Source organism: Meles meles, chromosome 10 (assembly GCF_922984935.1).
Source record: "Meles meles chromosome 10, mMelMel3.1 paternal haplotype, whole genome shotgun sequence".
NCBI classification, from domain to species: Eukaryota; Metazoa; Chordata; class Mammalia; order Carnivora; family Mustelidae; genus Meles; species Meles meles.
In genome coordinates, this window is record NC_060075.1 from 38080300 (window position 1) to 38108000 (window position 27701).

General features: G+C 42.1%; 1 protein-coding gene across 4 annotated transcripts in view; it reads left to right on the forward strand.

Annotated features, from left to right (window-relative positions):
- DOCK4 (dedicator of cytokinesis 4) overlaps nt 1–27701 on the forward strand; it is a 432562-nt gene that overhangs the window by 276233 nt on the left and 128628 nt on the right. For all 4 annotated transcript variants that reach the window (XM_046020394.1, XM_046020397.1, XM_046020396.1 and 1 more), the window contains exons 16-22: nt 3821–3927; nt 14882–15038; nt 19937–20034; nt 20143–20226; nt 20413–20513; nt 22592–22673; nt 23723–23893. In XM_046020394.1, coding sequence (XP_045876350.1) covers nt 3821–3927; nt 14882–15038; nt 19937–20034; nt 20143–20226; nt 20413–20513; nt 22592–22673; nt 23723–23893 — 800 coding nt within the window. The remainder of the gene's footprint in view (nt 1–3820; nt 3928–14881; nt 15039–19936; nt 20035–20142; nt 20227–20412; nt 20514–22591; nt 22674–23722; nt 23894–27701) is intronic.

The window sequence follows — 27701 nt, forward strand, 5'->3', positions numbered from 1 at the left end:
GAGTGCCAGTAGAGGATTTAGATTAAAGATGAGCTGGTCTGCTTTTGTGTGATAGGTTGTAGATGGGAACTGAAAGACCATTCAACAGCCTTCAGCAGTCCTCCAAGTTAAAATGGTTTGCATTAGAATGATGGTAGGTCAGTTCTTTTTCACAGATTTATTGATAGACCAGATTTGAAGGAAGGAGAAGAGTGAAGGATGACCCCCAAGATTTTGGCCTGAGAATGAAGTGATCATTTATTGAAGTGGGGAGGGCGACAGGAAAAACCTTTTTGGAGAGCAAAAACCAAACATTACATGTGAAATCTGAGAAGTCTCTTAAACATTCAAGATGTCAAATAGACCATTGAATGCTATCCATGCTAGAGACTTAAACTTGAGAAGGAGGACACAGAGTTCAGTGGTGTACTGTAAATATTTAATAACCAGCACTTGAGCTGGGGGAGAAGGGAGCTCTGAATTAGAGGATTTGCTGATTTCCATTGAGTAAATACTCCCATCATGGCCAAATTCAAGCTCCCAACATGACCGTCACTGAACTTGGAGTTGGGAAAAGATGCACACTGTCAACTCTTGCAAGCCACGACAGGCCAGCTCCAGCATATCGCTGATGTCCCTGATTCTCAGAGCGGTGACGCTGGATGTGATCTTAAACAGTAAGGTTAGATAGGAAAGGGAAGTTCAAGAACGGATCTCTGGGGTACTTCACATTGAGAGCTTGGGAGAATGAGAAGAAGCCACTAAGGAAATTAAGACAGAATAGCCAATGAGGTGGAAGGAGAATCCAGAAATAGAACCAGGAAGTTAATTGAAGTTTTTTTTGAAGATTTTATTTATTTATTTGACACAGAGAGAGAGCTCACAAGTAGGCAGAGAGGCAGGCAGAGAGCGGTTAGGGGAGGGATGGGTGGGAAGGAGGCAGGCTCCCTGCTGAGCCTGATGCGGGCCTCCATCCCAGGACCCTGAGATCATGTCCTGAGCCAAAGGCAGAGGCTTAACCCACTGAGCCACCCAAGCGCCCCAAAGAAAGATTTTCAAAAGGAAATTGATCTGCTATGTCAGGTGCCAGTGATAAATCAAGTAAATGGAGGACGGAGTGATTATCACCCAGTTTGTCATCATGGAAGTCATTGAACCTGACAGGTGGTTTTAGTGGATTGGTGGTGGTGAAAGCCTGGTGCGATGGAGTCCAAGAGTGAGGTGGAGGAAAGGAAGGGCAGCAGTAAGTACAGACAGATCTTCCCAGAAACTTTGCTATAAAGAATACACGTGAGGGGCATCTGGGTGGCTCAGTGGGTTAAGCCTCTGCCTTCAGCTCAGGTCATGATCCCAGGGTCTTGGGATCGAGCCCCACATCGGGCTCTCTGCTCAGCAGGGAGCCTGCTTCCCCGCCCACGCCCCCCCCCCCCCCCCCCCCGTCTTCTCTCTGCCTGCCTCTCTGCCTACTTGTGATCTCTCTCTCTGTCCAATAAATAAATAAAATCTTAAAAAAAAAAAAAGAATACAAGAGAGCAGAGAAATGGGATGGAGTGGTGGGTCATGGGAGGAATTTTTTCTTTTTTACAGTGGAGTTCTAAAACATGTTTGGTGCAAATGATTCAGTAGAGAGAACAAACTGATGTGTAGAAGAGAGAGGGGACGAGCATAGGAGCAGTGCCCTTGAGGAAGGGAAGCATGGGGTCCAGTGCTCCAGGTTAAGTGGACAGTTCAGGCAATAGTGCGGGAGGGCCCATGCAGGTGGGGTAATGGGTGGAGCGAGTGGGGGTCGTCTGCGTATCTGCTCAGTGAGGAACTTGCTGAGGTTTTGGCAGCTTGAGAAGGGAAGAGGATGGATGAAATCCCTTGTCTCAGAAGTCAAAAGGTGAGCTAGTAGGAAAATGTGGCAGATCTGTCCAGCTCAGGGCCCATCTGTGGTTAATGTGTGTAAATTAAAGTGAGATTAGTGTGGCGCAGGTGTAGACTAAAGTGCAGGTTGGGTTTCAGCCCAGTGCAGTGTTACCTTATAATAATGGGAAGCGTGGAGGAGTAGCAGGTCGACAGGATTCTCAGTGGTTAGAGGGATGGAGCCTAGAAATGGGAAGTGAGACTGGGAAGGCCTGGAGAGGAGGTCAGTAAATTGGAGGTCTCAGGGCACAGTTGTTGGAGTTGGGGTATTAGGGTGGACTGGAAAGTTAGGAGGTAGAATCCATAAACGTGGGGTCTTTATTAGTAAAAGGGGGGTCACATCACCTTATTAATGTTGATCTAGTAGCTCAGGGCAAAACACCATGTACTTTAAACTTCGTTTGGTGTTTATTTTTCTTTTATAACAAAAGACAAAGTTGGGAAAACTATTACTTTTTTCTTATTTTTTGTTAATTTTTTTCATTCACAGACTCTTGTTACCTTCCAAATTAAATACCAAAAATGACACCAAAAGATAGTCACATTAACTTAGGAAATTACTTCTAAGTAAGTCTTTTCCCCCAAGTCTTAAGTTCCATAGCCAGCACTCTCATTCATGTAGAAATCTCATCCTACAGATCTTCACTGTGATTTTCACTTAACTTCAAAGAACAGTGATATTTTCCCAGTTTCTCTCTGGGGTTGAAATTAATGACTTTAGAAAAAAATCCTTTGCTAGAATCACATTTTCGGGGATGTCCTCATGCTAGGAGCCAAAATCACCAAGCCAAAATTACTGTTCTCTATGTGGCATCCCACTTCCCCGTGGTGAAATGGCAGAAGCAATTGTGAGGGAATGATGTGTTGCTGAAGTCTCTGTCTGATCTTCAAGGTCACCAGATCTAACTTTTCTAGCTCAGACCTTACTGCTTTCCCAGAGCCGAACTCTTCTATCAGGTATAATGCTCCACTTCCACCCCTGTGTGGGAAAGAATAACCGTCCAGCCCAGGATAGGCTGCAGGCCCTGGAACTCCCTCCTGCCCATCTAAATACAAGGAGACAGTCAAGTTGAACCAACCAGTTTCTTTTAATGCTTTCTCCATTTTTGGAGAAGAAGGAAGTTGGTGGAAAGAACTGGAATGATCCTCAAGATCTAGAGCAAGTTCCCTAATATCATGTGATGTCAGTTTCCTTCTCCGTACATAATTGCCAATGAGCCTTGACCTTTCCAGCCCTTGTAATTCTTCATTAGGCATCTGAAAACCTCATGGCCCCATGTCCAGCTTCCAGAATACTACTGTAATAGGCTCCTCTTAAACCGCAGATAGCAGTTCATGTTGTTTATCCTCATGTCTAAGATCCCAAGGAAGTAACTTCTACAGAGCTCTCTGTCTTCACACATGGAGACACAGGGTAAGTTCTGTCATAGGCCAAGGCAGAGCCTAGAAACCACCTTTGCATCAGTAATAAGCAAAACATCGAATTTCACATCCATTCATTCACTTGTTCATGGATTTAACATATACTTACTAAGAACCTACTATGTTCCTGGCACACTTTGAGGTACCAAGGTTAGAATAAAATAACAGAAGAATCCTGCCCTCAGTGATGCTTATGGCTGGGGGTGGAGGGTAGGAGATGAAGAGAAAAAATAGACAACCCAGAAATTTTTTTAAAACCTATTTTCAGATAGTGAGTCCCGTGAAGAAAATTCATCAGGCAGTGTCCTTTGCAGGCTGCAGGGCAGGAATGTGGGTTGGAGGGTGGCTACTATAGGTAGAGGTCTCATCACAAAAGCGGCTCTCTGTTATGTAGAGGAAACTGGTGAGCGTGGGTTGTATTTCTTGATCACACTTGGTGGCAGTCCAAGTCTGAACACAGGTGTATAAACAGGCATTTTAAAAAGCAAATGATTCTTTCTCTCTTTTTTCACAGCAAAGGAGAAAGGAGAGAAGAAATTGTTTGGTTTCTCTTTCGTCCCCCTGATGCAGGAAGATGGTAGGACTCTTCCAGATGGCACTCATGAGCTCATTGTGCATAAGGTAACATCAGTCAGATGCTGGCAGCGGGCTGTGATTAACAGGGCTGAATTATTAACTCATTATCTCGTTACCACTCTGGAAAAGAGAAAGAAATGACTGAAAAGAATACTCTTTTGGAAGATTGCTGGAAAGGAGTCTTTTTGAAAGGATGGTTTGTATATTCTGTGTCATTATGAAACCTGTTTTAAAGATGATTTATATCTTTATCTTAACTTAGGTGTAGGTGTCTGGGTAAGTCTCTGTGTTGACCTTAAAGTCCTTTCCGTTGCTATGAGAAGATTCAGTAACCTTGCAAATAGGTTTTTGAATATTTCCAGTACATACATGCTTTCCCATCTAGAGCTGTACTGCCCCAGGAGTAAATCTAACAGGGTGATCATTACATGTTTCTGGTCTGCTGCTCTCACTAAGTAGGGAGAGATACCGTGGTCCTCTGTCCTGACAATGTCAGTGGTTGTCACTTTCTATTTTGTGCATCAAGAATTGTCATAAAAACATTATTGGGAACAAGTAGAACTGTAGTAGGCAATAAATAGAAAATTCATAAAACCAGAGCTCCTTAGAAATTATCTGGGAATACTAGTACTAATAAAGTATGGAAGAGAAATACTAGTCACTGTAAAACACAGAATTAAAATACACAATTTCCTCCAAAACCACTTCTCTTTTGCATTTCTGTGTTTCTGTAATCACATGACAGTCCAGGCACTTCCCAGCTCACCCCTGCACTAAGTGGTCCTGCCTCCCCTGGCTCTTGTCTCCCTCTGGTCCAGGTTTCATCAGCTGTTGGGGTGACCCATCTAAGGCGCCGGACTGCCTAGTTTAAACTTCCCGGTTTAACCCCCCCCAAAAAAACTCCCAATTGCTGAGAAAATAAGTCTCAGACCTCTCAGGATATACAAAGCTTCTGACTCCCAACCACATCACCTCTGAGGCCTTCTGTTCTTGATACCATGACCACATCCAGCTCTTTCTAGCTCCTACCCCCATTGGCTGCTGGCTTTCTGCTCTGACTCTGCCCTTGGCACCCCTAGAGACCTGCTTTCCCCTGCCTCTCCTTGTGGCTAACTCCTGCTCACCCCTGGAGGCACACCTTCAGTACACCCTGCATCAGAAGAATGGTCCTCCCTCCCGGCCCCCACTCCCTGTGTTCGTAGCTGGCCAACTGCCCTCCCGTGAGTTCTCTGGGTATCTGCACAGATCTCTTACCATGGTACTCTTAACACTGTCCCCTAATTATCTGATGCTCCCTCGGCTTACTCCAGTGGATTTAGGAATCCCTTAAGAGTAACACCTGCGTCAGAGGTGCTGGCACATACAATTTGCCAGCAAAGATTTCCTGAATGAATGAAGGAGATACAAACAAAAGCTTTCCTTACCTTTGAATTATTGCTAATAAAGTGAGTGTCAGTGCACAACACACCACGTCATTTGTGCTGGTACCTGCATGGATATGTATGTGCATGTTTCTCGAATCTTTTATTTTCTAGTTATTTGTTCAACGCGTTTGTTGGCCACAAACGACAGGCACTGTTCTAGGTACTAGAAATGTGGTGAACAAAACAGTTCAAGTCCGTTCTGTTTCTGGCACTTATGTTCTCTCTACTTCAAAAAGGGACTTAAAGATGCTTACAATGATAAAATACAAAGAAAAAATAAAGTAATCAATAAAGCAAACAGAGGAACTCAATATACTAGACACTTGAGATGATCGGCTTATCTCACTGTTAGGTGGGAGGTGCCTTTTGTGAGATACATGACAGGCAATGTCTTTAATTATAATTTTCCAAAAGACGTAATGGAACTTTGTGTGAGTGTTTGTGATGCTGCCTCTGTGCGACATTAAATCTTGACTCAGAAAAGGCAGGGCTAAGTTAATTAAAACTGAGCTCCAGTTTCCCAATAATGTGTAGAGGAACGAATCCCCTTTATATGGTACATCACGTATGGGCTTTCTCCCCTGTGGGTTAGGCAGTGTTGGGGTCAGGTGCTAAGTGTCCAGTCAAGTCCAGGTTGATGCCTCTAAATGAATACAACTAAGACCAAGATTCATAGTTGGTGTTTAAAGACTCCATATACTTAAAGTGCCAGGAGGACAGGTAACAGGCCTTGCTTCTCTACAGAAGCACTTCGGAGTTCAACTGGCATCGATTCCCAGACAGAGAACCATTCTACTCTGATACCAGAGGGCTGTCGGGTACCTTTCGGCAAGGGTAAAACTTTTCCCAGAAGCAGAGCTTTGAATCTGCTCAGGTCCTTGTATGAGTTTTCATGGAGTATTCAGAATTCTGATCCATAAAGCATAGGAAAATGTATTTATTTGAGCTTGAGCAATTTAAAAGGCAGGGGTTCCCAGTGATCTTTCTCGACCACAAAGGAGGCTCAGGATGGTGTCTCTAGGTGGTCTAATTTCGGGCAGACCTGCTTTGAGGAGACCCATCAGGACGCATCAGGCCCACAGGAGAACCCTGAGTAGCTGTGTTATCTTGTGTTCAGGGTTATTCAGTGTTGCTTATTTGAAGAGGTGTGGGATTCTCTCCAAGTATAACAACTTTTGTTTTTAGTCTAGTAGGTGCCATGGTTTTCTTTTTTATAGTACTGAGCCAGCAAGTTCAGTTTCAGCCTGAGGTCTCTTGTAGTGTAATGATTATAAAACCATATTTTGAGCATAATGCTTATCCTTCTTCTGCCATGGCAGGAAAACTCACAGCCTGCTGATAATTGCAGCCTTGAATTTACTATTTAAAAAAAAAAAAGTAGGAAATGGGGGGGGGGGAGAAGGAGTGGTTTCAAATCACTGAGTAGAAAAGATAGCCCATTTAATAAGTAGTGTTGAGATGACCATGATGGGTGTTGGGGGAAAAGAAAGAGCTGGAATCCTACCATGCTTCTTAGACCAAAACAAGTTCCAGATTAAAGGTTTAAAAAAAAAAAAAAAACTTTTAAGAGTCTTAAAAATACAACTGAATATTTTTATGATTTTATACTATTGAGGAAAAGGAGGGGCTTTCTAAGAATGGCTCACATGTTAGAAATCAGGTACAAAAAAAAATTTGACTACATAAAATTTCAAACTTCTTATTGATAAAAACCATCATAATCAAGGCTAAGAGACACATGACAAGGTCAAACAGTTGCAACGCAGCTTACAAAGGGTGATTGTTCCCAGCTGGCCATGAGTTACTACAGATCAGCCCCGACAAGAGCTGTTTACAAGGTTTTACCATTCTGCCTACCCCACCACTTCCCCTCTACTTAGCAGAGAAACAGAAGCCAACAGACAGGAACTTTCTTAACTTCCCATGCTCTCTGCTTTGCCACCTGCAAACTTATCGGCCTCCTTCCCTTCCTTCCTGTTTCCTGTCTCAGACGATGGGCCAAGACTCTTCTCCAAGCCTGATTCTTTCACCTGCTTCCTTCAGGATCCCCCTCCCTCCTGACTCCCCAGAGACCCCGCTCTTCCCATTGTCCCCTCTTCCTCCTGCAACTCTAGCTGTTTCCTTTCTTCTGACTGTATTCTCTCAGATCATGGGCCCGCTCAAGCCTTTTTCTTAAAAACAAAAACATCAAAAAACTTTTCAAATGACCACTCCCTCCCCCTTCCCTTCCTATCACCCTCTGTCTCCATGAAAAGCCGGTCTTCCCTCTCAGTCTCAACTTCCTTGTGTTCCATTTGCTCTTCAGGCTGTTTCCATGCCCAAAGCTCAAATGAACTTTCTCCGTTGAAATCACTAGTGCCTAACCTGGGTCACATAACCCTTGTTTTATTACTTAGCTGAGAGAAATTAAAAAAGAAACACCTAAAAAAAAAATGAAACACCTATAACGTTTTAAAAATTAGAAGTAAGCTGATATGCTTAACATAGAAATGTGCCATGCTGAACAGAAAAAAAGAAAAAAAGTCTAAGGTAACTTCATAGGTGGACTTGGTTTTAGCACTGAAGGCAATTAGTGGGACATCCAAAAAGCCCTTTCAGTCTTACGAATTATACCAGGACACGGTCAGTCTTCCCAAAGTGGCTAAAGCCACTGGCCACTTTGAGAATCTTTCCTTACTTCTTTGCAGCATGTAACACCATTGATGACCCTTTTTGAAAATCCCACATTCTATGGTCTGTTGGACGGTTTTCTCCTGAGTTTCATCCTTCTTTTCCCTTTGAGGACCCTTCTGTCTTTTTCCACACCTTACACGTGGGTGTTACCGTGGATTTCATCCTTGGCCATCGTCTCTGACTCCTCTGGTCTAGGACTATCTCAGCTAGTTCCATGGGTTCGCTCATCACCGGTGTTGCTGATGGCCACACCGGACTTCCAGCCCTGAGCTTTAACCAGCCTCCTGACCATCCACAGCTGGCTTTGCCACAGACACCTCAAATTCTGCAAGTCCCCAGGGGAGACTTCCTCTTCGGTTTCTCCTGAGAGGTCTAGGGCAGTTCCAAGGCTTTTTTATATTGAGAAATCCCATGCTCCAGACTTACTAAGGTCTGTATCATTGTCTGAATATACCTGTACTTAAAAAAAAAAAAAAAAAAGTTATTTTTAAGATATTTTAGACTTACAGAAGATTTGGGGAAAATAGTACAGAAAATTCTAATTATCCTTCACCTAACTTCTCCTTATGTTAACATCTTACGTAACCACAGCATATTTATCGAAACTAAATTAACCTTTGTGCAGTACCTGAATTTCACGAGTTCTTCCACTACTGTCATTTTTCCGTTTGGGAGTCCAGTCCAGCCTCCCACATGGCACTTCATTGCCATGGCCCCAGAGTTTCCTGTATGTGCTTTCCTTCTCCCAGTGCCGTGATAGCTGCCATTTCATCCACGGAATATGCCTTTTCCTGCCTTGCCTGCTGGGTGCGCCTCTTCTTCTCTGTGAAAGTCAGGCAGCCCCTTCCCCAGCCCCTGGAACCCAGTGGCCCTTATCACAGCTTTGTCATGGGTATTCAGGTGCAGGGGTCAGACACTTCATGCCCTCAGTGACAGGGACTGTGTTTATTTCCTGGGTACATTCTTAACACCAAGTTAAAGGACTGACAAATAAGAATTTAATAAACTTTTAATAATATCCTCCAGAATGGCTAATCATACTGAGAGAGTCCCTAAAAGAGTCCCTAAAAGAAGGTGTTGTGCTACCACAGCTGTTTAAATCTGGTTGTGATTAACTGGTAAAATGCAGTTCCGATTGGACTGTTTAACTTACTTATTTTTAAAATTTAACTCCGTACTTTCTGCAGTACAAAAATTACAGACCCCTTAAGGTGATTAATTTATGACAAATTTCCATACCAGTGTATTTCTGCATAAAATTTAGATGTTCGTTGCTTGGTCACACAGTTTGTATTACTGCAGGTACCATGTTTCTGGAACACTGCTTGTCACTGACCATTGCAGCTCTCTTTGACATGTCTAAGACAGTGGGTCAACAAGCTGACCTGGATGTACCATCGATTGCTTTGCCAACTGGTTTTAACCCTGGGCAGAGGAACAGACCGTGAGCCAAGAGATATCCTCTTAAAGCTCATTGAGACAGCACCATGGCTTCCCAAAGCCTGCATTTAGTTCTTCTGTGAGAGTCTGAGTACATTTCTCCTGTCAGGTCTGATTTCAGTCTCAAGTGTAGTAAAGCAGAGGGCTGGTTCTCAATTCTTCCTAAGTTGTAATAAATTAACTTCACGCCATTTTGCGGTGACTTGCACAGATCCCAACCTATCCGAGGAAACACAGAATATTGTCCTTTACTGTGACAATGACATTGTTTTTTTCCTGTAATCCAGTAGCGGCCTCAAGAGGCTATGGTCTTGTTTCTATGATTCTCATGTCCTCATTGCCTCATTGCTTTGTTCCATGTCTGCCCCAGATGTGATGGAAAAAAGTTGTCTTTATGCCCAAACCAAAGCAGTTGTTGGGCAAGTGTCCCCAGAATGCAAGTGCTTTGTGTTTAACCGCTCATCTAGTTGAGGGATGTAACTGGATGGTGTCAAGACCACGGCTCCCGTGCGTGCACTAGAGCTTCACGGAAGGCCATAGCGTCGCAGGGGTCAGTCTCAGACTCACAGGCCTGAGGACAAGCAACCCCGACTCTTCGTACCAGTATTTCCAAGTAACACATAGGCAGTGCTGCTCATCGTTTTCCAGCTTCTTTCAGTGACTTAATGAACTCTTCGCTTCAGAGTCGGGGAGTGGGGTTATTCATTTCCATTTTCTCTCCTCTTTACCCTGCTTTGGAGTTGTACTCCCAGCACAGTCCCTTCTCCAACCTGGCTGAAGAAGGCCTGAGGAATTTACTGCTGACCCTTCCTTCCTCACCGCCTGGCTTTTGCTAATCATCCATGTATGTCCTCATAGAAGGTGGGAGAACCTGCTTGGCTTCAGTGTTTGCTGATACCTGTGCCTCTGCCCTAGAGGCCTACTTTCTGGAACACCGTTTCTCCTCTTCAGTGCTCCCCACCCCAGTTTCTCTACAGTTGGTTCTCTTCCATCAGATGAAATGACAGATGATCTCTACCTCACCTGTTATGTCCCTAAGCTCCAGTGTCTGCCTTATCTGCTCCTACTTGGCCTTGCTCCCCACTGCATCCAGGGCATGTGACCCTCTTTGTTCCATTTGTGGTTTCAGAATAGAGCCTAGCCATTCCTGCTGTAGGGCTCATGGGCAGATTTGACATGGAGCCATTTCAGCTCCACAGACCACTCTGAGCTGCCTCCCAGGGTGTGTCCCACACACAGACCTTCATTTTGGAGAAGTGAACCTTCTGGTTTTTCTTAGCCTTACCCACCATTCAATATGTTACCTGTCAATCAATAAATGTTTACTGAATTATAGCAAGACTCAAAACTTGGTTAAAACAACATTTGAAGGAGACACTGTTCCACAGTAGTTTTGAACACAAACCTGGGTTCAAATCCTGACTCTGACACTTACTAGTAATGTCACGTCGAGCAAATCACACAGCTCCTCAGGTTCCAGTGTCCTGCCTCTTGAGGTTGTTATGAGAATAAGAAAATGCACATAAAGTGCTTTGCAGGGCCTGATGTGTAGTAAACCGTCCTAAATGGTAATTGCTTGGATTGCTTTTAAAGTCTCCAGTATTTGTATGATGTGTTAAGGATGCATGCTGGGAACCTCAGAGAACAACAAAAGAGGTACTGTGAGATTTTTCTGTACAACTTCTCAAGGCCACTGCAGTTTTTCAGAAATAAATTAAAATCTCCAAATCTAACGCCATACCTAGCATTATCTCCTTTGACTCCTATTGGACCCCCCCCCCAACCTAGGAAAAAAAAAATCAGTGTCAAACTCCTGGCAAATGTTATCATCAAAAGTTTCATTGAAACCCAAGAGTGCTTTTCTTTACTGAGTAGATGGGTAGAATTCTCTTCACCAGCTCTTTCCTGATGAATACACACACACACACACACACACACACACACACACACACACACACACAGTATTCTTGGTGGAAGATCTTGAATTAACTTTTGTGTCCTCATATTTATGTTAATGGTTATGTTTACACTTGACTAAGAGTGATAGACTTGAGCTGTAGGAATTGTCAAGGTGTCAAACCTCTGACAAACTCAGATGCTGATGTCTTGACTTTCTCAGGCTGGAGGAGAGGTGAGATGAACCACTGCTGGTGGCGCTCATGGGGCCATGATGAGTGACCCAGGAGAAGGCAGCCAAGTCTTCTAGTCACAGTGCTCCCTAAGGACATGACACAGCCATCACGTCTTCAATCACCACAGTGATCAGGCCATGACTACCAGTGGAGCTACATGACCATAGCAAGCAGAAATGCTAAGAACGTGCCAGAAGGGCTTATGAACTAGGCCATTATTTGATGGGTGGGGGAATAAGAGCTCTATCTATAGGAGCAGAATTTCTGTGAACAGATGGAGCATAGCATACTAGGGCCAATTCCAGCTCCTGAAGAGAAGGCTTGGAAATAGCTGGACAGTATGTCCGTTGTGTTTGCACGACAGTCACAGTAAGTGGTGGTTGGACAGATGGAGCACAAGTCAGGCGAGGGCCAGCAGACCAGACCATGTTCCTGACCCCGCAGACCAGATCCAGGCAGGAAATGGGGGCAGTGTAGGGTGCTGTGACTCATGCTATGACGTGGGGTGGTCCAAGCCCTGACACCAAGAGCAAGACAGGAGGGAATAGCGTTCGAGGGTTACAAAACGTTATTTTGCCCAAGCACTTTTTCTGAAGAAGGCATTTGAGGCGTTCACTTGGCAGTGATTCTCTAAACCATATACATGGTGTTCATGCGCTCTGCTGTCTCCATGAAATATCTCCCAATAATAAAAGAAAGCATTTGGAGTCGTCACACTAGAAGAGAATTATAGAGGCTGTTTATTGTGTTTATAGGTACTCTTGTTACTGGGCAGGTGTGCTAGTAAGAACATCTTGTAGTCATCTGATTCTGTTTCTCTAAATGTGTTAGTTCTTTCCTAAAGATTTATTATTTAAAATTTAAAAAATATTTTATGAATCACACACAGTACTCTAGAATGCCAAAGGGATTCTGTGCTTAAATTTCTGCCTATTACCAAGATGCTCGCCTTGAAGATATTTAAAGAAATAAAGTTCATGTGAGTTTTAAAACTTACATTCAAAATAACCTGTTATAGTAGTTCTATATCTGTTAAAATATTTTTCAGAACTATAATTTAAAATCACTTTTGTTTAAAGATTTTATTTTTATTTATTAATTTGAGAGAGAGAGAGAGAGCATGAGAGGGGAAAGGTCAGAGGGAGAAGCAGGCTCCCCGCTGAGCAGGGAGCCCAATGCGGGACCTGATCCTGGGACTCTAGGATCATGACCTGAGCCGAAGGCGGTCGTTCACCCAACTGAGCCACCCAGGAGCCCCTAAAATCACTATTATCATTACCAAGAAGTACAGAGTTAATTCACAATAAAAACATAATTCTCTCATTATCTGGGTGTTGTTAACTCTTAATTCTCTAGTATATATCCTTCTAGATATTTTTCTGCATGGATTTTTTTACCCAAATGATATTATAGAGCACTTTTAGGTTTATAATAAAATTGAGAGGAGGATATAGATTTTTCATTTGCCCCCCTGCTCACATGAATAGCCTCTCCCATTATCAGCCTCACTCACCAGCATGGTACCTTTTTTTTCTTTTTTCTTTTTTTTTTTTTTTTTTAAACCAAGGATGAACCTACATTGACGTATCATAATCACCCAAAGTTCATAGTTTACCTTAAGATTCGCTCTTGGTGTAGTACCTTCTGTGGGTTCGGACAAACGAGTTACGACATATCTTCATTATAATATCACAGTGCCCTAAAAATCCTCTGTGCTCTGCCTATTCATCCCTGCCCCACCCGCCTCTAGCAACCACTCATCTCTTTACTGTCCCCATAGTTTTGCCTTTCCCAGAATGTCCTGTAGCTGGAATCATACGGTATGGAGCCTTCTCAGATTGACTTCTTGCTCTTCTTTCACTTTCACTTCTTTCACTCTGTGTGTCTTTTCGTGACTCCAGAGCTCATTTCTTTTTAGCACTGAAGAGTGTCCATTGTCTGATGAACCACAGTTCATCCATTTACGTGCTGAAGGACATCTTCGTTACTTCATGATATTCACGTTTTGTAACCTACTTTTTCAGTTAATGATTTTCTAATCACTAATGTTTTTAATCTCACCTAGAACTTAAATCAGTATATAAATTTCAAAAACAAAACAAAACAAAAACCTCTTTTCAGCAGGTTGATCCAAATCTGGGACCAAATGTCATATTTAGCTTCGGTGCTGGTTCTTCTAGAACAATCCTTTTCTCTTACGACGTTGGACTTGAGACAAAGCCAGGCATCCTGCAGAAAGTGCTGCCTTCGGGGTTTTTCTGGATGCTTCCCTGTAGTATTGTTCAGCATGTCGTTCTGTTCATTGTATTGACTATGAAGTGGAAGCGAAAGCTGCTGTTGTGCTAGATTCAGTTCAGCATCTGTAGTAAGAATACATTATGGATGCTGTTACGTGTTTGTGCCCTGTCCTGTATCGGTATAACGACAACCTGACCCCCCTCCCCTACCATGTACGTGTGGTTATATTTGTCCCCTTGCTTCTGGGATGTAATCTGTGTGTTGGTACTTTGGCGTCATAAGAATGTCCAATTCTTTTTTTTTTTTTTTTTTTTTTTTTCCAAATAAGCTTTACACACAATGTGGGGCTTGAACTCATGACCCTGAGATCAAGAGTCAGATTCTCTGCTAAGTCAACTGGGCATCCCAAATGTCCAATTTTTTATCCAACGATTTTCCTGCTGATTTTAGCATTCCCAAGTGACAACCTTTGACTAAAAAAAGGTTACATTAGGGATATGAAACTATATATTCTAAATCTGTAATTCCTTTTACATTTGTTAGCTGGTGTCTTCTGTGAAGTAGAAATTTCTCTCTCATGGTAGGACTCTTAGAGAACCCTGAAAAACAGTTTTCTTTAATTGCCAGTTTTCAGAATAAGGAGGCATTCAGTAGCAACCTCAGATGAGATGTTGGAAGAATTTAAACATTTTTTTTTTAAATGCTGTGGTCACTGCAAATATGATTTCTTGTGTACTTCCTGTGTATCAGGCACTGTGCAAAAGGCTTTATGGAACCTAACTCTTACGACAATATACCGAGGTTTTAGAGCTAGAAATAGTGATCTTGCGTGGCCAGATAATGTGATAGAGTTACTCCTGGGAGAAGTAGCAGAACTGGGATTCGGACCCAAGTTGGTCCAAGCCCAGAATGCATGCTTAATTCCTTCTCTCTTTGTCTTTGTTGTATTTTACTTAAAAGCCAAATTCTATTTGTAATCCTGTGTGGAATCTTTCCCAGTTCATAAACAGTAAAAATGGAAATGATGCTTAGTAATTTTCATGAGGTCTCTTATCCCTCCCTTTTTTATTTTGTTTTTAATATTTTTAACAGTGTGAAGAAAACACAAATCTTCAGGATACTACCCGCTACCTCAAACTTCCCTTTTCCAAGGGCATCCTTCTTGGAAATAATCATCAAGCCATTAAGGCCACAAAGGAGTCTTTTTGGATAACATCTTTTCTCTGTTCCACAAAACTCACACAAAATGGTAACGTATAATGCTGTTTTACTTGAAAGCCCTTGTACTGAATCACTCCTGTGAATTTTGGTAGACACGTTTAATAAACACCTGTGTTATATTTAAGAACTTTGCAGTAGAAAAATCGTTGATCCTTCTGTTTGTGATCTCCAGTAAAATGGAAACCTTTGCGACCCAATGGTCTGTTAATGCATCTAATTTAAAGACTTCAAAATCATCCCAGTATTGAAACCCAAGTGCACAATGCTTCAAAACGCCGCTGCTTTTTAAAAAGAGGAAGAGGGAGAGACAAAGAATACCACCATTTAATCTCTCTTGTTTTATAGCTCCATAAACAGTGCTAATTGTAGGCTTTGGAATAAGGCTGTTTTTCGTTTAATTAGTTGGATATTGCTTTTCTATTCTACCATACTTTTTATGTCAATGATTGTTTACCAAGTTATGATTAATAAAACAAGCTCTTCTTAGAAAATTGTCATGAAAACATCATCTGTAATGAAGGAAGGAAATGAAACATTTTTTAATTCTTCATGGTTGCCATATAAGGCTTCTGGCTAGCATTCTGAATGCCATATTAATAAGTCAGTTTCATTATGTTGAGAATCATTTTATAATAAGGTATTGAATCTCATAAAGTGTTCCTGTGCCTAAACATCGGTAAGTGCGATTAGTTCTTTCTTTTGTGTCACAGAACAGCATTTGTAGAAAGAAATGTATTTCTTCTCTTAGGACATGGCCTCAGAAAAGAAGTAAAATGTTGCATTATAATATTGACCTCTTTTGAGCTACCTTTCAGTTTCTCTTGTAGTGCTTCTATTTGTATGTAGGACTTTGGCAAATGATCCTTTCACATTTCGTTGTTGGTTTGTTTCTCCCCTTCCAAAATTATTTTTGGAGAAATATTTTTCAAAATCATCTGCGTATTTTTAATACATTTGGTTGAAGGTAGCCATCACCAAGTTAAGAAACATCAAGAGTTTATCCATATTCAGTGATGAATGATTTTACTTAAATAAAAACTTTACTGACAGAACCAGATATAGTTTATAAAGAATTTACCACACCTCAGGTGTTATTTTTTATGGAGCCAGTCATCCCTACGGAGATTATGAACAGATGAAAATCAACCTGCTATTGACTCCTTCAGACAGAAATTGTACTTATTCTGTGTGGATTAGTTGTATGTTTGTTCATAGGTTCACATTTAACCGATTGCCTCTGGTAGAATAATTTCAGGTTGTATTAGTTACCTCCTGCTGTAGGAATAATTACTGTAAACTTACTGGCTTAAAACAACAAACATGTATCATTGAGCAGTTCGGGAAGTCAGAAATCTGAAATCTTTTTCACTGAACTAAAATCAGGGTGTCAGCGCACCTGCATTTGTCCTGGAAGCTCTAGGGAAGAACCTGCGGCTTACCTTTTTTAGCTTCCAAGGGGGCCACCTGCATTCCTTGGCTCACCGCCTCTCCTCTGTCTTCAGAGCCAGCAGGGTAGCACCTTGAGATGGTTAAGACTCTGACCATCTTCTGTGTCTTAAGGATCCTTGTGATTACTTTGGGCCCACTAGCTATTCCATGATAGTCACCCCTATTTTAAGACCTTTAACTTAATCACATCTGTGAAATCTCTTTTGTCATAAAAGGTAAACATATTCACAGGTACCAGAGATTAGGACATCAACATCTATGGGGCCGCTGTTCTGCCGACCACACAAGATAATCCTAGCAATAGCTTATCTCCCATCAAACTATTTGGCTGACTTAACCTTTTCTTGTTCTCAGGTTTAGGTTGTTAGACAGAATTGTGAACATAAAACAGAACCAAATCCTAAAAATTAGAAGTTGCTGCTTTGTAAAAGTGGAGAACATTTTCAGGTAGATATAGGTAAATAAACATATTTAGAAGTCATTATATTAAACATCTCACTACATGAAGGACAATGCTTGTCTCCTTTTTGGACACTGATAAGTGCTTAATTATCATTTGGGTTTGTTTAACCTTGTCATTGTAACACAGCTGGGAATGAAGCAGGTGATAAATACTATGTTTCAAAGAGATGAGAAGGAGGGAGGAAGTTAGAGTTGATCTTTCTGGAATTTACATGCTAGACACACGTTTCTGTGTAGAAGTAATCCAGTTCCAAATTAGAATTAAATTGCTTTGTATTCATTTTACTCAAATTGGAAAATAGACAAATCTCATTTCCATTACAATTGGGCATTTAGCAAGTGATATGGTCTCTAGGAATAGTTTCTTACAGCAGATTTGCATTTCACAATCCCTAAAGTGATTCTCTGCCCCGATTCTGTACTACAGTATTGTTCAGGGCTAGTGTTCCACGGCTGGAGCACCGTGCCGGAAATCAGGGACAGCCAGATCAAGGAGATACTTTAAGCTTCTTGAAAGTAGGGATCAGAGAATAAATGGTTTTACTTATTTGTTTTCTTTCTTGGGCTGTTAAACACAACTTTTTAAAAAGTTTAAAAATAGTGTTTAAATTTAGCCTGACAGTTAATTGTACAGTTGCTGACTTGCCCACATCCCCTTCTCCCCCAAATAATGGGTGGTTCATTCAGTCTCTTCCTGAGAATGTGATTTAAAATAAAAAAAAAAAGTAGGGATTATGTCATCCATCTATTTTCTAGTTCTTGGTAGGTCAAACCTACAGTATACTCTTAAATGCTTGTTGAACGGAATGCTTAAAATTTGCATTTTCAGCAATAGGTCATAGCTTCTAATTTGCAACTAACCTATCTTCAGACAGCAAAATAGAGACCTAGGTGATGACAGTTCTGACTTAATTCTGAGCACTTTGTACACATGATTAATTACACCCAGAGGAACATACGGCTTTACTCTTCCTTTCCTCCATTTGAGCAGTCAAGAGATTCATCAGACTTTTCGCAGGAAAGGTCCACAGCGCCACCACGGTGTGATTGTCTGGACCACTGTCCTCTCTTCTGCATCTCTCCTGATGACAGTGCTGTTCCTGGTTTCCCACCACTTCCTCTGGGGCTGCCACTCCTTCCTCTGCACACACTCCTCAGGCTGGGCTAGGCCCTGAACGCCTTGCCCTGAGGGACAGGAAAGAGAGGAGGGAGGCTGAGTGAGAGCTGGAGTGGAGGTGGAGTGGGAAGTGAGGGGTAAGTGGCGGGGGTCACGCGCTGGGGAACTGTAAGAGAACATGCCTGGGCAGGAAGGCATCCTGTGGTAGGATGCAGGAAGTAGGAAGTATGTGGGAGGGAGGGCGCAAACAGACGGGAGAAGAATGTGGTGCTCCCTCTGCCATGGCAGGTCTCCCTCTGTGGAAATACCTACTCTTCTACATGTAACCAGTCATTTTTAAAAAGGTTCCAATCCTGCCTCCACGATGTCTGAGTTAGTCATGAATACTAAACACTTTCAGGTTTTTCTGCTGTGGAAAATACCATAAATTTCTCTTTCCAAGTCATTATTTTTCAAATTCCCTCATTTTTTCTAATTCTAAACCATCCTCTCGTCCCTGTTTGATGTAGATAAATATTTCTTTTTAAGACTAAATTTCTCACTATTAAGTCCTTTGTGAAGTTTTTCTCTTGAATCTGGCGGAGGTGAAGGTTGCTTCTCTCTCCTCTGAAGATTCTTATACTTCTTCTCATCTCTCTTCACTACAGCATTTTTTTTTTCATCACAACTACTACTTCCTCGATTTTTTTATTTTTGTTTTCTTCAGGTTTTCGTTTCCATGTTGGTCTTTCTGTCTTTAAGCAAGTCCCATTAGGGTTTCTCCTGAAATGCTTTCAAGTGGAGTTCACACCGTTAAGCCTGGAAGGTCCTTCCTGGCTTCTTTCTTGGCTGTTCTAGTCTTCTAGACCCACTGAGCCTGGGAAGCCAGCTCTGCCAGGTTCCATTGCTCTGTGCGCTCCCGCACACACACAAGCCTTGTCGGTTCTTACTTGCTTTCGTTGGCTCCAGATGCCATTGTCTCCCTGCTCCCTCTGGACACTAGTGAAGCTGGCCACTATGTTCAGGAGCCTTCCTAACTTTTGCCCAGAAAAGCCGAGGGAAGGATTTTTTCCCTCACCGGGAGAAGAGGTTCTCCGAGGACCCTGGTAGACTCGGGCCCACGTCTTGTCAGTTTCAGAAGGGAAGGAAATGGAAGACATGGGCCCTGCACCTGCCCAGAATCTGGGCTGGAAGATGACCATGACATCCAGAAACTGGCCCTCTCAAGTCCACGGGCTCACTAGATGACCCAGCAATTGACCAGATTTGTTATCCTTGTGCAGGGGACCTTCTTGTCCTGCCAAGTTTGAGTCACACTGTCAAGAAGATCTTCATTGCCAGGTAGAATTGGTTGCTGGGCAGAGTGCTGTGTGCTGGAGGCACAACTATGGATAAAGCAGGTTCCTGACCCTCAAGAAACTCCCACTTTGGCAGAAAAGGATTCAACAAATATTTATCAACTGCCAGCTGTGTGCCTGCTCTGTACCCATGCTGGGATACTAACTCAGCATGTTGGCTTTTTCTTCTTGGAGTTTGCAGTCTAGTAGGCACAAAGACAAACAACTGAAATAGTGAGGTCAGCGCCACTGTGACGTGAGAGCATGAGGCAGCGACAGTTAGCTCAGTCCAGAGGTTTCGGAAAAGAAGGGTTCCTGGGTGAAGCAACAGCTAATCTGGGAACTGAAGGATGAGTAGGAGTTTGTAAATCAAGAGCACTGGGAAGAGAGAAATAATTAGAATACACTGTAATATAATAAATGCCGTCTTAGAGAGCTAGTCATGGTCTGGGGGAACCTGAAACTTGGATAACCAGGGGGGTTAGGCAACATGTATAGGACTCTAGCTTTTACTGCTGAAACACTTTCATGTGAGAGACAATTCTCTGCTAAGGTGATTAACCTTCTTTTTCTCTTGGAAAGGTGATATGCTTGATCTCTTGAAATGGAGAACCCACCCAGACAAGATCACAGGCTGTCTCTCTAAAATAAAAGAAATCGATGGCTCAGAGATAGTAAAGGTATATGCTGTTTTGTTATCCCTATCTTGGAAATTCATGGAATAAAGAATATTTGGAGGGGAAAGGCAGATGATATTTTCCTTATTAATTTATTTCTTTATCTTACAGTTTCTGCAAGATACACTGGATACCTTATTTGGAATTTTAGATGAAAATTCCCAAAAATATGGGTCTAAAGTATTTGATTCTTTGGTGAGTTTAAATTCACTTCAATTATATCCTAACAATTTTGTCTCTTGGTCTTGACTTTCCTAAGGCTCTTTCTGAAATGTGCACTGAATAGCATAAATCATTTAAAAAGAACCCTCCCCCACCAAAAAAAAAAAAAAAAAACCCATAATTTGCATTTGGTTTTATAAACCTCAAATTTCTTTTTAGGTTCACATAATAAATTTGCTGCAAGATAGCAAATTCCATCATTTTAAACCTGTAATGGACACTTATATTGAGAGTCACTTTGCTGGGGCACTTGCATACAGGTAAGGCCTTTATCTTGTAATTGGTTTAGAAGCAGTTCCTTTTGAGCCTTTCTACACAGAACCAGCAATATAGGAAAATTTAAAAAGGAGTGTAGGAAGAAATGAACCACAACAGCTGAAGTGTCTCTTGAGTCAGTCTCTTCCTTTCTCACACATCTTTTTTTAATGGCTGCAACTTACTTTGATTAAAAGGACCAAAAAAAAAAAAAAAAAAAAAAAAAGCCTTTCTGAATTCTATTCCTAAAACCTAAACTATAAAATGTTTTCTTCTTGTCTCCATTTCATGTGGTGTTCTTTCGTCTGAATGCCTGGTTATTTCAGCCTGGCTGCCAAGAACCCCATTTAACCACCATATTCCTTGCTTACTCTAGAAGTCTTTAAGAAAGAGATGTGAAAGGAAAACAGCCTTGGTCATTGTATCTTTTTAAATTCCTTCATTCATTTATCTGTTAATATTTACTGAGTTCCTACTGCCTGCCTAATGCATGCTGATTCATGTGAAGCCATTAAGCAGGTCAGCTGTGGGCTTGACCCTTTGATAGGAGCTGCCATTTGCACAGCTCATCCCTTCCTATTAGCTCAGATTCTCCGGGCAAGGCTAAAGTGAATGAATAATGACAAGCTGTAGCTCTTACCTGCCTCCCCGCAGCCCAGTTGATACTTGCCAGAAGGTAACAGCGGCTCTCTGTGCTATGTATAACATCTTCCTGGTCTTTCACCCTGCTTAAATACAACCCTGGAATGTTCCCCAAAGTTCTTTCTCCCCATTCTAACACTGCCATCGCATTCTGGTATTTTTACCCTATACTTTAAGCACCAAAGCCAGGTACGTGCACAATCATTTTTTTTCCCAGAAGTGTGGTTAAAAAAAAGATGGAATTGTGTTTTTGCCCTTTTCCCCCCATCATGTGATATATAAAAGATAAGTAATCAAATAAGTATTTGATCTGTTACCTTGGGTATTGCCTCTCAAGGCATGTGAAGATTTAATACTCCAACATTTCAATGAATGGCATGTCATCATGATTTTTACAGAGAGTGAAATGTAGTATCAGGGATAGTTAGAAACATTGGTCTGACTCTGCCACTCGGCCTAACATTTGGGGTCCTAGTAACATCTCACCACTTGTGACTGAAATTATCAGTGGAAGCTGGAGAGGAAGGGTGTAATTTCTAACACTTTATGTTGGCCAGGAGAGCAGGATAATCATTCCTAACAAGACAGATAAGGCCTATGGAATCTTCTCGGGCTATGGGTGGTCACAGAAACTCACTGACATTTATCTTCAAAATAACATTCCTGGCAGCACCTGCCTTGAACCACATCCATGCGTTCTTCCCCGACTGAGAGAAAAGAGGAATATTTTTAAAAATTGCTCTGTTTCCTAGAAACCAAGAACAGAACAAAGGTAAAGGTAGCAAGACTGCAATCTTGAGAATTATTGTTTTTTGTGGGTTTTTTTTTTTTTTTTTTTTAGTTCCAATTTTGTTCCTTATAAGAAAAAACAAACTTGGCTGTTTTGGAAGTCCTCTTATTAAGGCGCTCTGATGATAAGCCTTGTTCTTCCCACAAGTCCGAGAATTGGCTAGATCAGTCCATGGGCACGGGATCTGAAGTAGGGAGTTGTTGCCTTATCCTTCCCCACACCCGCTTTAGCCTCCAACTGAGTATTTCATCCAGCTGTTTACATGGTCACTGGGGAAGAAATCCCAATTATCAGTTGTCCAAGATGGACCGTGGTGGTCAGACTTCCAGGCCCTTTCTTGGCCGGAGTCCTTTTCTCTGGTGTTTGTGTTTATCCATTGGGAAGCTTTGCACAAACATCAGGGTCAATGGGACATGGCCGTATCGAGGAGAATCTCCATGGGGGGAAGTATTTCTCTGTTCTTTGCAACTTCAGAGAGGGATAGTGATGTTGGTGTGCACATTCCTAATACCATGAGATGAAGCCGTCTGACAGAACACTGTGAGGACTGATGGGAAAAGAAGCCTCCTCATGATACAAATGTTGGATTTTTGGCTTTCAACTGAGAACTCGACCAAGTCCACCTTCTGTCTCTCTTCTCCTGTGTTTCAGAGATCTCATCAAAGTTCTCAAGTGGTACGTGGACAGGATAACGGAAGCAGAACGGCAAGAGCACATCCAGGAGGTGTTGAAGGTAAAGACACGCCGGCAATACCAGATAATGTTATCAAACAGAGCTGTTGCATGGTGATGCCTAAACTAATTGCTTTCCTCTACACAGACAGTAATTGGTGATGATATAGTACTGGCATTCCAATTCAAGGATGTTAATCAGTTTATGCTCCTCCAGAGCTGATGAAATTTGAAAGAAGCTTTGCCAGGCTCACCCACTGGAACTGCTTGAGATTGAATCCTTGTACCTCTGAGCTCCAGAACCCTTGGAGTGAAGTCTAGGGTTGGCAGGAGGGAGGTCTTCGGACAGAAGACCACAGATGGGCAGTTCAACTTGCAGTTTCCTGGTTCTTGCCTTCAAAACCCTGACAGAGGCCGTTGGAGAACAATTTGTCTGACATTTTGAGAGAGAATAGGGTGGCTTGGCAGGTATCGCAGTGAGGGGACCTGAGGTTTTACTGGGTCTCAGGGTTTAATGCTGCCCACATGTCTGGGCCCTTAGTGCTCTGATGGAGATGCTAACACTTCACTTGCAAATGTGTTCATGAAGAACAGAGGTTCTTAAAGGAATTGTCCAATAGCAGGTCTAGAGTCCTCTCATGTCCTGTTGTTGAGTGCCAGTCCATTTGATGTCAGTAGATAATGCAATGACGGGTATGTACTTTTTAAAGCAAGTAGTTTCCTGATTATAAATTTATCACGTTGATCTGATGGAAGGTAAAATGTTAAGTGGCAAGAGGACCTGCCGGCAAAGCACAGTAATTTTTGCGAAGCAGACAGGTATCTCTCCGTTAACTAAATTTTAAAAACCACCTGAGGATCAAAAGCATCTCAGGCTCCTACTTCTTGAGAATTAGAAAGAATTTTCAAATTAGCTATACATTTTCTCTCAGCATCAGGAAAAATGGCACTTCCCCCACAAATAAATTCTGTTCAAAAATCTCCTGTGGGTCTTAGCGTTTAAGTCAATAATTTAAATTTCTGATGTTGTCCCATGGTTTTTTATGCTGTGTCATTGTTAAATCCTCTTGGTTTCCTTTGAGACTGACTTTTAAAACATTTCCTTTTAAGGCACAAGAGTATATTTTTAAGTACATAGTGCAATCTCGAAGGCTCTTTTCCCTTGCCACCGGTGGACAAAACGAAGAGGAATTCCGCTGCTGCATTCAGGAGCTCCTTATGTCAGTCCGTTTCTTCCTTTCTCAAGAAAGCAAAGGGTCGGGAGCCTTATCTCAATCACAGGTAATGTTTTTTCATCTCTGCTTGGGAGAGCAACAACAAGTCCAGTTTATTCATGTTTACATAGCAGCGGGATGTTTTCTCCATGAGAAACCGTCTCTCCTGTTGATATACGTACGGAGTGCGAGCAACTTTGCAGATTTTAAAAAAAGGTCCCCTAGCTTCCGAGCAGCAGCATAGCAGAAGTTAGGTTGCCTTTCCTCCGATTGCTCTCACTGTTTGTGGGGAGACTGTTGGTCGGCAGCGGCCTGGATTTCAGTTCCCAAAACACACGCTGGTGTGTGGACACGGCGTCACCATCTGCCTTGAGGAAGGAAGTTCCCTGGAGCCGACTTGTTACCGTTGTTTACCCCAAGCCTTGCACCACATTTTAATCTGTCAACTTGAGACTCATTGTATGGGACTTGGCTAAACTGGCATGTTGTGTGGTTTTATATATCTTGACCCTAATCGTCCTGGGACTGATCTTACTTGACCAGTGCTGGGCAACTGTTGCCAAATGCTATTGCTTGGAGTAGCTCCACGGGTTTTGTTTAAGGACAGGGTTTATCCACTTTCCAAGTAGCATGGCCTTGAACGTGTGCTGAGCAATCATTCTCAATACCTTACTCTACATTTTCTTAATCCTTCTGATACACTTTTAGTTCTAAAGACTTTGTTAAAAACCTGTCAGATGGAGAAGCAGCCTCTTTGCTGCCATCCCCTGGAGACTAGAGATTTATCATCACTGAGAATTAGTGGGGGAAATGGGAGATTAGAAGACAAAACTAACTAGATCCCTTAGAGTAACATGATAACTTGGTGCCATTTGACATTCGGAAGGCATTACGTATAATGGGGGAAAACCAGAAATGTCCCAACCCTCTAACGATAGTGCTGTGCTTTTTCTGACTTGTGGTGGCTGTTCTTGTTGATCTCTTTACACAAGTGAACTAATTCTTACACATGGGCAAGGATACAATACAGGCTCTTTTAATGACATTTTGGCCTCTATTGCCAATGGCACAATCCCCACGCTTGAGGAACTTGCCAGATACCTCAAAGTCAAATTGCCCACTAGCCAAACACTACTTTCAGCAGTTGATACTTAAAAAAGATAATCCAACAAGCTAATCAAGTAATCCTTTAGATCCTTTATGAAAGCTATTGTAGTTGAGATTTTTTTATTTTACTGGTTAATAGAGACAAAAATTTTTAAATTCACATCTGAAAAAAATACTCTCTTACTTTTAAGAGTAAGTTTAAGTCATGGTTTCTCAGTGACATGCCTTCCTAGGGACTCAAGAGGTCTTTTCCCTTCTATAAAGTTAGGGAAATAGTCTTTTTCCTTAGTTATGTTTCCACTGTGTCTTAGCAGTTGCCCTGAGATGACCCAGGCACACGTGATGTGATCATTTTCTTTTAGGTTGATGCTAAGAGAATTCATAGAAAATGACGAAGTGGTTAGTTTTCTCTATTAAGCAAAGAGGACTTTGTCGCTCTATGTTTTGGGAGAAAGGGGAATACGCTCGAGCTTTTTTTATTCCAAGTTCCCTTTTGACCTCACACCTTCATGGCTCTCGTTTCTGAGAATGAAGGCGTTACTAATCAGATTGACCCTGCACATGACTTTTCTATTGCTGCATGACAAGTAACCATGTGCTTAATGGCTTTAAGTAACATCCATTTATTCACAATTCTGTAGGTAAGAAGGGTTGATTGGATTTTTTTATTTACGGTCTCCTACAGCCAAAATCAAGGTGTTGGCCTCGATGGCTTATTTGGAGGTTCTGGGGAAGAATTTACTTTCAGAATCTTCCAAGTGTTCATAAGAATGAGATTCCTATTTCCTTGCTGGTTATCAGCAATGGGTTGGAGGAGAGGAGGGATGTTCCCAGCTCCTATAGCCCATTCGCATTCCTTGGTATGTGGGCCCTCCATCCTCAAAACCAGCCACAGTATGTCCAGTCCTTCTCATGCTTCAGATCTCTCTGAATCCTCCCACCATGAGCTAGAGAAAACCTCTGCTTTAAAGGATCAGGATCATGTCATTAGGTCAGGCCCAAATGGATAATCTCCGTATTTTTTTAAAAAGATTTTATTTATTTATTTGACAGAGAGAGATCACAAGCAGGCAGAGAGGCAGGCAGAGAGGGGGTGGAACAGGCTCCCCGCCGAGCAGAGAGCCCAATGTGGGGCTCGATCAGGACCCCGAGGCCATGACCCGAGCCAAAGGCAGAGGCTCAACCTATTGAGCCACCCAGATGCCCCAAATCTCCGTATTTTTTAAGATCAGCTCATTAGCAACCTTCATTAAACCTGCAAAATCCTTTTTTCCATGTAACAAAACTTAGTCGCAGGGACAACACTGAGGGGAAAAGATCTTGGGGTCATCTTAGAATTCTGCACGTCCAGAGCCAGAGATATCCACCGGTCCGAGTCTTACTATTAGGTTTCCTAAAAGACCAAAACCCAGTTTCCTTGCTCTCTTTTGCATTTTTTCATTGTGGGCCCTGACTTGGGGCAAATGCTGTCTTCTGGAGGCAGAGCAGCCATCCCAGAGAGCCTTCCTGTTCAATCAGTTTATAGCACCCCACAGACCAGGCCATCCTTACTCTCCCGGCATGCTCATTTAGTCCTCCTGCCCTAACCCCGGCTCACTAATGACTCTGGTTTTGGGAGCCCAACAGGACTGCCAGCCCACTCAGGGGTTGAAGCTTTGGCTCTTGGTTTCCCCTTCCAAGGACAGATCCCTTCCCTGGATCCCCAAGAGCAGAAGAGGAATGTCAGAAGGAGTTGAGGTCTACGACCCTGCCCCAAATTCCTAATAATTATCTTTCTCTATTTGTCTTGGCTACCAAGAAGGTCAAAATAAAATTAGGCTTTTCTTCTTATTTGCAATAAAAATCCTTAACTTAGATATCTTGATCCAACTATCTTTTTGCCCTTATCACAAGGTGCTTGTGCCTGTATCCTTTTTAATACACGTATCTTCACTGCAGTCATATTCAGATCCGTTTTTGAAGTAAAGAGCTATAAATAAAGAAGTAACAGATAAATGAAAAGATTCCTGAAGAATATCAACGTAGTTGACTTTTCAGTAATCAGAAGGCTGGGCTCATTTTATTGTATCTTATTTCTTTAACTTCATCTCTATGACTCAGCTCTTTGCAGAGTGAAATGAAGGTTATATAAATATAGTCTTTAACAGAGAATACCAAGTTATTAATTTTAAATGCTTCCAAGTAAACCTCTACTGTTTAAGAGTCGAGGAGAATGTAGCCATTGACTGCAGCCCCTGAAGAATTTTGATGGTTCTGGCGTCAAAAACGGGTCTTGGCTCTTGCAAATATTTCTGCTGCTGCTGTACAGATAAATGCCAAAACCCATGAATTTGAATTTGACTCTGTATTTGAATCATCAGCACATGTAGACTCGACCTACTTTTTGCTGGTGTCAGATCTCATTGGTAAGCCAGCTAACACTTGAATATTAGCATATTAGAAACATGTGCCTCCTTCCCCCCCCCACTTGATAGACTGGAGGCTGGTCGACGCTTCCTTCCATTGCCCTCCTTTTGTGGAATTCAAAAGACAGGGTTTGTTTTGATGTACCATCCAGCCTAATTTGTGTCCCTTAGGATTTGATACTAGCACTTTTTTTCCCTTAATAAATGGTTAGCAAGCTTCTTCACTTACATAAAGAATATTGTTCTTAGTACACACAGTTCTGGGGTTATAGTAAATCTCAAAGCAACCTAAAAGTTTGTTATAATGATCTTTTGATCTTACAGGTGATAAAACTGAAATCCAAGGAGCTAAAGTGACTTGTC